Source organism: Engystomops pustulosus, chromosome 3, assembly GCF_040894005.1.
Source record: "Engystomops pustulosus chromosome 3, aEngPut4.maternal, whole genome shotgun sequence".
Classification (NCBI taxonomy): domain Eukaryota; kingdom Metazoa; phylum Chordata; class Amphibia; order Anura; family Leptodactylidae; genus Engystomops; species Engystomops pustulosus.
The window spans coordinates 77,197,408-77,209,856 of record NC_092413.1 but is presented as its reverse complement, the minus strand read 5'-3'; the positions used below and the strand labels follow the sequence as shown (position 1 = coordinate 77,209,856).

Sequence of the window (12,449 nt, the reverse complement as noted above, 5' to 3'; positions counted from 1 at the left end):
GCTGTCACAAGTAATGCTTTCACTCTGCTTAGAAACTGAATCAAAGCACACGGGGGCGTGGCATGGGCCGGTCGCATATGCGTTTCTATAGAAATGCATACGATCAGTAACCTGCACCCTGTGTCTTGCACTTAGACAATACAAAACACTGGTGATGGTTACCAATTTCATGTGTTTCGATAGACACACATATGCGATCAGGTTGTGGCACACCCCCGTGCACTTTGAGTCAATGATAAAGCGCTACGTGTGACAGCATCCTTATTGGGAGCCAAAACCAGCTGCACTCAGAACAGTGTCCGGGAAGATCTGGTCTCCCTGGACACTGCATGAACGTACTGCAGCATGCAGAACACAACTGTATGAAGCACGCAATGGTGTAACTAGGAGAGGCTGGGCCCCATGGCAGACTTGTGCAATAGGCCTCCCTGTCCCTTAAAAAATGTATGTATACATATTTGTACACACATTATATATCAAGGCAGGCAGCAGGATAGCGAAGTCAGGAACAGAAGCGGGGTCACAATAGGAATTCCCAATACACGTGTAGCATCAGGAACAAGCTTTCTCTAGAGCACTAGGAGTAAAGATCCGGTGGGGCTTGCAGGAAGAGGCCGGAATATATAAAAACCTGGAATAGCTAGAACAAATTAACGCTCCGCTGGCCCTTTAAATCGCAAAAAGCCGGCGAGCACGCCCTAGGACAGTGGTGGCGAACCTATGGCACTGGTGCCAGAGATGGCACTCGGAGGCATTTCTGTGGGCACACGGGTTGTCTCCCAGGCACAGAGTTTGCCAGACGTGTCATCTTCCTGCAGTCTCGGGCAGTCCAAGTAGTGCCCTGCTATTGTAAAGTGACCCATCCTGTGCTGCTTGGTCCTGTCCAAAGAGTGAAAAAGGTGTCGGATTGGAGCTCAAAGATTCTGGTAGCAATAAGTTTGTTACTGCCTAAATTGCTGTGTTGGCACTTTGGAAAAAGCTAGTGGTTTTTGAGTCTCCCTTTGGGCACTCGATCTCTAAAAGGTTCACCATCACTGCCTTAGGAGGTGGAGACCCACCTGCCTGATTGCTGGAGGCAGTGCTGGAGCTCGAAGAGGTCAGTGAGGCCGCGGCACACATGAGGTGGCACATGGAGGCATGCACCTTTGACCAGAGAGAGAGGTCCAGCTGCAAACACTGTAAATCCGGGAAGTATGGCTCAAACAAGTTAATTGTTGGAAGAGTTGGTTAAAACTGTCCCGGCCGGATTTATATGGAATGGATTTGCAGGCTGGTAGTGGGGCAGTCCATTCCACCTCCATGTTTGGCTAGGTCATGTTTTAGGTTGCTGAGCAACTTGGACACAGATGGTGGGAGCAGCCTAATCAGGCTGGATAAAGCTGCTGAGCAGAGCTGAGAGAGTTGGGCTCTGAAAAGGAGGTTTGGCAGAGTGCACACAGCCCTGACTTCCATGACTGGAACCAGCAATGTCCTTGCAGGTGACTTTTTATGTTAGGTTTTGTTTATGTTTGATGCCTGTATGTGATGGCTGTTTCATGTTGTACCTGCTACTTGAATAAACGCAGGCAAGACCTGTTTTGGACTGTACCTTGGTGTCACTGTCTCCGCTACCACGGTCTCTACTGGGCCAAATCTCCCACAACATGTAGGATGTGGAAGGGACAAGTGAGGGGAGGAAAGGGTGAGCCAAAGATTGTCATCAAATAAACTGATTTTATAAGAATTTCCCGCCATTTCAAAGCCTTTTTTATAATGGTTAGCCCTTATGGCTGCCGCCAGGGGCTCCATTGCCAGGGCAAATAATGCCAGTGACAACGGACACTCCTGATGGGTACGTCTTTCTCTGTGTACAGGAGTTAGCATGGTAGTGGGTAATTTTAAATCTGCCACTGGGTATCATATAGCAACTTTAGAGATATGACAAAGGGCGCTTGAAATCCGAACTTTGTCAAGACTGAGAACAAATAGTCCCAAGAGTAGTTCTGAACTGAATGTATTAGGTTTAGAACTCTTCAAACATTGTCTGGAGCTGCCTTGTGGGGATGAATACCACATGGTCTCCATTTATCAACTGTGGGAGTAGTTGGTTAATTCTGCGGGCCGTGCATATGGATATTTTAAAGGGCTTTCCCAAGTTAGGCCCTATCTGCAGGATAAGCCACATCGGGACCCTCCATACTCGTGATCTGTAGGGGTCTCATCACGATAGGGTCTAACTTGTTTCATGGGAAGAATCCTTTAAATAATTCTCCATGAATAATACAGTAACTATTTGTTCTTAAAATTACCATTTTCAACAGAAGTCAACCTATTGGATTCATTCTGGCCATTTTCTTGATCATGACCCACATGGTTAGAGGCCAAACTTGCCCACTGGGATACCCAACGTTTTCTGCCTGATACATCCAGAACATCCTAAAAATAGACAAAAACAGCATTAAATAAATTGAAAAATAACACTTGTAAAGTTATTGATTCTATTTCTGATTTATTGTATAAAATGTATTGTATTAAATGTATATTGCAAGTGCATACAAATAAAAAAAACTTTGGCAGATATTTTCTAAGGCTAGAGTTTTGAACTCCAGCCTACATCCCCCACAACGCCGGCATACTGCAGCCTCATAGTAAATACATAAAAGTGTGGCCCGTTTTTCCCTTCTCCACCAGGATTCAATGATTTAGAACAAGTAAACCTGGTCTAAATATCAGGAACATTCTCTGTGGTTTTTAGGAAAAGATTTAAGTCAATTTGATGGACTGGGATGTTCATGCCCCTGCCGCCAACCATTCGGCTCAAAGACCCATTACACTCAAAGTGGGCGGTAAGATTTAAAATCAGCTGAAACGCTGAAAAAAATTTGCTTGGCTTGCACCCATGTGCCTTGGTCTCCTAAGCAACCCACCACAAAAACGCTGCATATACGGTGAACAACACCATATGTAGAATGTCACAAACCCCACACAACGTAGTCCAAATATGGATTGCACAGGGAACCATACAAATTAGCCCACTTACGCAAAATGGCATCCTTACACTAATTCCTACTTCCTTAGCACACAGCACACCCAATCAACTCAATTCTCCTGTCAGGGAAACCAAACACATCTGTATCCCATACCAGGACCGCACACATACACCCAGATACACACTCTTCTATAACTACTACTAACACTCATGGCCTATAGCTACTACTAGCCCACAGACACACACAAGGTAACACAGCTTAGCGGTAATTCACCTCTCCAGAGATATGGGAACATATAAAACACAGTAAAAAAAATGACAATTTAATATGCAAAATAGCTACCATTTCACCATTACAAAAATGGTGAAATAACAGACGTACATAAAAGCAAACAGTAAGATAAAAGGGATAAAATAAAGAAAAGATAGACCTCTTGCAAATTGGATTGCCATAGAGATCCACGGTGGATGAAAAACCTTGGACTGGCCTGCAAACTCAATGCATCTCCATGGACAGACAAGAATTGAATGGTGGTGTAATACTTTTAGCTAACCACCTAATCCACCCCCTTGGTCATGTGAGAGGAGCGTGGCTACCCCTCAAGGTGGAAAGTTGTGGACATATTTCCAAATTATGTCATATCTTCTCACATGGGTTAACTGAGAAGATATACCCGCCACATTTCCCAGCATGAATTAACAAATATAACAATACCAAACATCATCATGAAATGTCGGCCCAATGGTCTAATAGCCATTTTCTTGGCTCCCTTACTCCGAAATCCTTGGTGCTCGACACCCCAGGACTATTAGAGGATGCTGATTGCAGATTGGTTAATCAGAAATTGAAATATTTGATTTAGAACTGTTTTCTTTAAAGTATAATTCTGCCATATCCTCACGTAGCCATTTTATGTCACATGGCTGGCGTTAAATGCAAGCTGGAGTCATGACCTCTGGCTCAATTAATATTCTATTGAAGGGATAGAGGAAACCAATTACCAATTCTATGGATGAGGACATGAAACTCACAGTGGGGGCAGTTGGTCTACGGACCAGGTGCTAATTATTTTATCTCATAAGGGCTAGTTGATTCCCCTCCACACACAACTGGCAAAGAGGGGGCACTCCAATCCGTAATTTATGACATAGACCTCTTTTTTTTGTACTCCCATAGACTTCTATGGAGAGATCATGCTGCAAAAACATAAAAAAAAAACACGTTCATTTTTTTTTCATTGAGGCCAGACGGCCAGTTCACAGTGCGTTGAGAAATATGGTGACTAAATATATAGCCAAATTTCCTATTAAGTCAATGGGGCCCTTTTTTAGGTTAAAAAAAAAAAAACGGTTGTGTGCATGAGGCCTAAATTCAAGGTTTTTTAAAATATTTAGGCACGTGAAGTAAAATCAGTTTTAATCTACTGGTCATTATAGACAATATTGCCAAATTTAAACTGGAAAGGGGCCATCTTATTAATTTTTTTTAATAAGTCACTTATAGTTTGTAAATTTGCGCCTGTACAAAAGACGCAGATTTTTGAGCAACCAGTTCTAATTTTATTCCTACAACAGCAGGAAGCCAATTGATGGCCGCACCCCAACAAGTGCGTGCCGGCTCTGTAAAATTTAAAGGGCAAGCGCTCCACTAATTGGCGCTGGCCAGCTGCATGCCTTAATAAATGGATGTTTATGCTTCCATGCCTGAGAGAAAGCTGTATTCCAAGGCCTCTGCGTTTATTCAGATTTCCCGTTGTGACCTTGATTCCGTTCCTGACTCTGATTCTGTGCTACCTGTCTCGACCTCTTGCCTGTCCCTGACCACGAGTTTGCGTCACGATTCTGAACTACGCCTTGGCCGCCACCGCAGGCAAAGTTGCACCTGTGGAATGACCTGGTGGTACCATGCCGCAGCAAGTCCAACCTGCTTTGCGGTGGGCTCTGGTGAAAACCGGGTACCACTTAGACTCCGATCCCAGGTGTCGGTTTACATCAGCGCCCGCGGTGGTACAGGGGATCCACTACCTCTGCCAGATTCATGAAGAATGTGCACTACAACCTGCACACTTAACAGTACAGTTTTCACTGTTTTTATGAATGTGGGCCATTGTGTATGAAAAAAAAAATAACACGGATAACTTTTTCACTTTTTTAGTAATTTTTTGCTAGATAAGCTGACGTTTTTATTACTACCATTTTAGGTCTGCGCGACCTTTTGATCATTAATTAAATTTTTTATGTGATGTAAAATGGTGTAAAGGTGGCTTTTTGAACATTTGGGCACCATTTTCTGTTCATCACGGGAATATCCATTTTTATATTTTGATAGATCTGGCATTTTTGGAAGCGGCAAAACCACATCATGTTTGAAATTTTTTAAATATTTATTTTTTTCAGTTCTAGGGAAAGGGGGTATATTTGAAGGGTTTTTTTTTAATGTTTTTTGTTTTCACTATTTGTTTTAGACCCTCTAGGGTAATTTAACCCAAGACCGTCTCCTACCATTTTTACACACTAGAAACAATCTGTAGAAACCAAAACAGCCTCAGATTTTAAAAACACCCGAGGCTGTCATGGAAACAGACTGCCACCCTATGATGACTTCAAGAGGAACGACAATCGAAAACAGGATGGCGGCACCTATGGATTTTGAATGCCGCAGCCGGCAATCAAAGGGTTAACTATCATTTTTCTTGTTGAAGTTTCATCAGCTTCGTATGAGTTTTCTGTCAGATTTTGTGTAGTGTCATTTTTTCATTTTTTCCTGAGTGAAAAAAAAAAAAGTTTAATGTGATCTATAGCAATGGATGAGTAAAAAATGCACTATGCTTGTATTTGTCTTAGGGCTCAATGCATTTTTGATGTGTTCCCATAGACTTCTATAGGGCATTTTTCCCCACGTGAATTGCAAAAGTAAAGAATGCTGAGAGTTTCACGTATGTTAAAAAAAAAGTACAGGTATGTGCTGAAAAACACCATTAACTACAATGGGGCATATTTATCACAGCTTGGCATACAAGATCGCAAACATTGGCAATACCTGGTGCACAGCAAGGAATTGAGACTATTTTCCCACTAAAGGCCACTTCCCCAACAAGTTGGAATATAGAAGCGTTAAGTGGGCTGTGCACAGCATATAGACTGTGTCAGCCAGGAGCTGCTATAGATGTCTGTCAGCGCAGCCGGACATATCAGGAGGCATGTGGGCCGCAGACAACAGATCATGTGCTGTTCTGTGCGCCCTGGCTGAGCACCCCTCTCCCCGCCTATGTCAATTAAAAGACTAGCTGGATAGCATGAAACACAATTCAAGCGCATTGGGGAGCTTGAATTGAACACTGATGCCTTTATAGCTAAAGATTTTATGTTTTAGAACAGTGGTTCTCAACCTGTGGGTCGGGACCCCAGCGGGGGTCGATCGACTAAAACCGGAGGTCGCTTAAAGCCATCAGAGCCGCAATTTTACTGTTTTTTTACTGCGAGTTGCATGGTTTGGGGTCACCGCAACATGAGGAACTGTATTGCGGGGTCACAGCATTAGAAAGGCTGAGAACCACTGTTTTAGAACAAGCAACACATATGTTGCAAGTTGATACTGAATTTTAACGCATCATTGGTACAGGCTGCTTTACTTACTACTGATTTATTCATTTAGAAACACGCTGCTGGCTACGAGCGGTTATGGCGCCCTCTTCAATACTGCAAAGGAGGAAAATATGTTTTGCAGGATTGCAGCCCGCGCCGTCACTACTCAGCAGGACACATGATTCAGTGATGACACAGACAATACCCAACACTTGCTTCATTTGTTTGTGCAGCTACCAGACTGAGCCTTGCGTCCTTACTATGCTGCTCCACTGTGAAAAAAAATGGGCAATACCCCTGTAGAAAACAAGAAAGCCCTAAGCAGCCAAGGTTAACCCTTTAACAACCAGGCCCTTTTTCAATTGTGAAATTTAATTTTTCACTTTCAACATTCAAAAATCTATAACTTTTTAAATTTTTCATGTAAAGAGCTGTATGATGGCTTGTTTTCTGCTTAACAAATCGCATTTCACAGTGATGGTATTTAATTTTCCATGCCGTGTGTTGGGAAGCATGAAAAAATTCCAAATGCAGTATAATTAGTAAAAAAAAAAAAATCACATTTGCGCCATTTTCTTGTTAGCTTGGTTTTTATGGCTATCACTTTGCGCTTTAATTCACATGTCTAATTAATTTAAAAAAATTAAAACCTTCTGTACAAAAAAAAAAAAATCTTTATTTTGCCACCTCTTGGCACTAATAACTTTTTAACATTTTCATACTTTATTGTATGGAGCTGTGTGACATGTAATTTTTTGCAATATGAGATGAGGTTTTCATTGTTACCATTTTGAGGACTGTACAGCCTTTTGACATTTTTTATATGTTGCAAAATAGTAGAAAAGTGGTGTTTTGGGCATTATTTTCCATTATTGTAAGGTTATGTGACCATAACACAGTCGTTCAGTATACTGTAATGTATGTGTAACACCAGAAAAAAAAAAAAACACTCTTGTCCCTGTGACCACTGTATGCTCTAAATTTTGGTTTGCTGATGGGAGTAAGGATTAACAAAACTTCACTGAAGACTCAGATTAATCAAATTACCAGCAACCAAAGATATCTGTTCAGAGAGATCTGCTTGTTACTTGGAGTCAATTGTAAGGGGTGGAGCTAAAACCATCAACTTAAAGGATGACGTCTTTACAAGAACCACTATAGCAGTGATGGCAAACCTTTTAGAGGCCGAGTGCCCAAACTACAACAAAGACCCGCTTATTTATCGCAAAGTGCCAGCACAGAAATGTAATTTGTGATTTATACTCCCTTCTCTGTCACAGTTTTCATTGATACCAGCCCCTGAGGACACCAATAAAGCAGAAAATAGTCCCAGGTAGAGCTGTCACTTTAAAATAGCTCTGTGCACAGCAAGTCCTGGGCTGTCTGGGACTGCAGGAAGATACCTGGAGTCCTCTCTGGTGATGGCCTGAGTGCCCACAGAAAGGGCTCTGAGTGCCACCTCTGGCACCAGTGCCATAGGTTAGCCATCACTGCACTATAGCATCCAGAGGTGGACAAGCAGCCAAGAACAGTCTGTTCATAGTGGGTGATGTACAACACTACTGTATGCAGCTCTTCCTTCATAGTCCAGCATAAAGGTCTTTTACGATTGTGAAGAATTCAACATTGTAAATACCCTATAAGATAGTATGATGCCTGTGTACCATGCTTCCCAGGCTGCACTGGTGCTGGATAATATTAAAATATGTACAGACTTGTATATATATACTTATGTGTGTATATATATATATATATTTCTTAAAGATTTATAAAACCATAAGGTGGCAGACATGTAAAAGTATATTTCAGGTCTGTGATATTTATGCTTATGCAGATGAAAACCAACCAAAATATTTCTATGGGCCTAGCAGAGTTTAACCCCTGCATTACAAAGTTTTTGCAAGTCATTAGAACAAGCTTTGGCAGACTTAATTAGTTTGAAAATCAGGAAAGAAAAGCAACAGAGCCACAGCAAGGTTGTTCCGTTTTGGATTTGGAGTTGATTTCCAGCAGTTGTGTATTTCTTTAAACTTAAAGAGGACCTGTCACCCCCAAAACCATTTCCACACCAAATTAGCTCCTCCTCATCCTGTCACCAGCCCCCTGATGAATACGGCCGACTGCTAGGGAACTTGTACGGTGATCCGACCTCTTATTTGATAAGAGGTCGGATCGTTTAAAACAAAGTATAAAAACACAAATTTTAATAAAAATTCTATAAATATAAAAGGGGCAGGGGACAGGATGAGCGGAGCTAATTTGTTGGGGGTGTTTTTCCAGGGTGACAGGTTCTCTTTAAGATGTAAAGCCCTCCAAAACTCACAGAACACCTGTTTTTACATTTTTTTTTTTTTTTAGAATGAGTTGATTTGTATTTTTCCAAATGCAACACATGTCTTATTATAAGACACCTCCTGAATTTAAACATACCGGTAACTGAAATAAATTTTTAATAATTTAATAAATTAAAAAACTTTCCCAATCGTCAATATCAGAAAATATAGTCATTTAGTCCAGTCCCTTACTGAGAGAATTTGCTACATATATACACAGCTCAGCAATATACACCCATATACACACACTACACTGCAAAAGCCTGGCTAATCAAAAATAATTTGAATTGTCCTTCAACAAGGTGGTATTTGTGTCTCTCTTGAATTATATACTATGCTGTAAAATAAACACAGCTTTACTACATATACAAAAACAAAGCACTGCTACATACACACACAGACCTGCTAGACACAGTGGGGCACATTTACTAAGGGTCGCCCTGTGCACTTTTGTTGGACTGTGCACATACTTCATGGCCACAACAACTTGCACAGGTCTTTAAGCCGTCGGACAGTCTGACTGATTCGGACCGAGCGTTGTTTTTGACTTTCAAAATGTGCTGCACGCCCTACGTTAAAGGTGCACCACAAAAAAGATGTTGAACTCCGTCAGACCAGTGCGGGGAAGCGACAGATTCATGATTTCTGCCGCACGATCTTAATGAGGATCTTAGTGAAGATTTCTGCTTTCCCCAGAGATGTGATTTTGGTGAGTTTTCACCTTTTTAATTGATTTTATTTACCTTTTGTTCAGTTTTTTTGTATTGATAATGAATATCTATTAAATGACATGTTACTTTGTTTTTTGTTGCATGTGACTTTATGTAGCATGTTATAGGTGTTCTCATTTACTTTGAGCAGTCCTGGTCCTAAGTTTCCTTACCCTACCCTGCCTGAGACTAGTACACATTCTTTGTCTAAACCAGTTAACCACCATTTTTACAGTGTTTATTTTGAGACCTTAGTCTAGGTTACCATAAAGAGAAAGATGCCCGACTCTTCTGTGTTGAGTCTAGCTGATTCTCAGATGTTTAATGACCACAATCCACTAAGGGTTGGTGAGGAAGAGAGCTGGTGTCATCTCAGCCCTGTCCCCACATACCACTGAGGAGCGCTGTTGAGTTTGCTATCATGGATAGGTATGCCAAGTATAAAAACCAATTGAGATGTGGCATCAGCAGGGCCTAATTGGCTGTGTGTTAACTTAACCATAATGCAATCACATAATATGCTTGGTAATTTATTATGTAATAACGTATAGCAAAATACAAATACTTTCAAGCCTGTGAATCTGATTTACCTTTGCATCTGGTGTGCCGGTTTCTTCTTTTGTCTTTGCTTTTTCAGTATGCTGACTGTTTCTGTGATCTTTACTCACAATAGGTGTATGAGTATTGTTCACTACAGAATTCTTATTTGGTGGTCGGTGTCCGAGACTCCCAGAACTTCTCAGCAAAATGTTTTGTGAAAATAAAGATGTACATGGCTCTTCAGATTTCTGCTTTAGTAACAATTTTGCATGCTGGGTACTATGAATTACTCTATGAGACGATGAGCTGGACTGCAGAGCATAGGACAGCCCTTTAGGATCTACAGAACCAGCTTTTGCTTTTTCTATTCTAGACTGTGGAATAGGATATGGTGCTTCAGGACCTGTGGCACTAGCATTCAGCGAAAATGAATGTGAACGCCTCTTCCTTGGATGTTCATCATCAATAAACTCTATAAGAAATGCTGTTTGACTTGCTGTGTCTTGCTGCCTTCCCCCTGCTTGAATTTTAAGATCCAACATTTTCTGTTCGAGGCTTTTATGTTTTGCATGGTCTGGGTGATGGCTAGATCTGTTTAATCGTTTAAGAGTTGTACTATTTTCATAGTCACTTTGAGTTCCATCTTCATGTTTGTTACCTCAAAAAAAAAAAAAAAAGATTAGTAAGGATACTATTACAGATAGCAAGCATGGCCATAAAATGCATGCGTCTTTCAACAGCTTATGAAAGACAGTTTAATAAAAAGACAAGATAATTTAAAGGTTCCTTCACTGTGTGCTATTATGAGGGAAATAGTAAGCGGCTCCCAGTGCTAGAACAGACGCCGCAGTGTTACTCTGCTAGCATTATCGGAAACAAACAAATCGCTAACAAAACGCTGCTGCGCTGTACAATAGAAACACCGAATGGCGCTCAGGCGTATTCATGAGGGGGGGGGGGGGCGGGTCCATAGGCTGCAGTCACCGCCACTAATCGTACCCCCACAAGAATACGCCAGACCGCTTACAGCGTGACAGCGTTTGTTAAGAGTTATCAGAGGTTTCCGATAATGCTAGCAGTGTAACACTGCGGCGTCTGTTCTAGCACTAGGAGCTGCTTACTTTAGTAAGCAGCTCCTAGTGCAGTTTTTACAGGTGACAGGTTCTCTTTAACCCGTTCACGACCCGTGACGTAATAGCACGTCACGGGTCGGCCGCGGGTGCATGGAGAGGGCTCACGGGCTGAGCCCTTTCCATAGCCGGTAAGTCTTTGCTGCATATTGCGTGTTGGGTCCATGCACCGGGACCCGGCATTTGACTTACTTAACCCCTTACCGACATGTGACGTAATAGTAAGAATCACACCACTGGACACTTTAAAAGGAGGCTTGTGCTTGGCATCATTGTTTCTCTTCTGTTCACCATGGTTATCTCTAAAGAAACACGTGCAGTCATCATTGCACAAAACTGGCCTACCAGGGAAGAGTATCGCAGCTGGAAAGATTGCACCTCACTCAACAATCTATTGCATCATCAAGAAATTCAAGGAGAGAGGTTCTTTTGTTGGCGCCCAAGACCAGGACCAGCAAGCGCCGGGACAGTCTCTTAAAAGTGTTTCAGCTTCGGGATCGGGCTACCAGAAGTGCAGACCTTGCTCAGGAATGGCAGCAGGCAGGTGTGAGTGCATCTGCACGCACTGTGAGCTGGAGACTCTTGGAGCAAGCCTTGGTGTCAAGGAGGGCAGCAAAGAAGCCACTACTCTCCACGAAAAACATCAGGGACAGACTGATATTCAGCAAAAGGTACAAGAAGTGGACTGCTGAGGACTGGGGTAAAGTAATTTTCTCTGATGAATCCCCTTTCCAATTGTTTGGAACATCTGGAAAACAGCTTGTTCGAAGACAAGGTAAGCAACACGACCAGTCTTGCCTCATGCCAACCTGCAACCATTCACGTGTGGGGTTGCTTCCCAGCCAAGGGAATCAGCTCTATCACAGTCTTGCCTAAAAACATCCATGAATAAAGAATGGTACCAGAATGTCCTCCAAGAGCAACTTTTCCCAACCATCCAAGAGCAGTTTGGTGATCAACAATGCCTTTTCCAGCACGATGGAGCACCTTGCCATAAAGCAAAGGTGATAACTAAATGGCTTAGGGAACAAAACAGAGATTTTGGGTCCATGGCCTGGAATCTCCCCAGATCTTAATCCCATTGAGAACTTGTGGTCAACCATCAAGAGATGGGGGGGGGGACAAACAAAAACCTACTAATTGTGACAAAATGCAAGCATTGATTGTGTAAGAATGGACTGCT

At 42.1% G+C, this 12,449-nt stretch overlaps 1 protein-coding gene across 3 annotated transcripts in view; it reads right to left on the bottom strand.

The window, feature by feature from the left end:
* The window catches only part of CEP170 (centrosomal protein 170), a 92,898-nt gene that overhangs the window by 43,264 nt on the left and 37,185 nt on the right, over positions 1–12,449 (bottom strand). For all 3 annotated transcript variants that reach the window (XM_072141159.1, XM_072141162.1, XM_072141161.1), the window contains exons 9-10: positions 10,187–10,794; positions 2,289–2,415 (exon numbers count right to left, since the gene is read on the bottom strand). In XM_072141159.1, the coding sequence (XP_071997260.1) occupies positions 2,289–2,415; positions 10,187–10,794 (735 nt within the window). The remainder of the gene's footprint in view (positions 1–2,288; positions 2,416–10,186; positions 10,795–12,449) is intronic.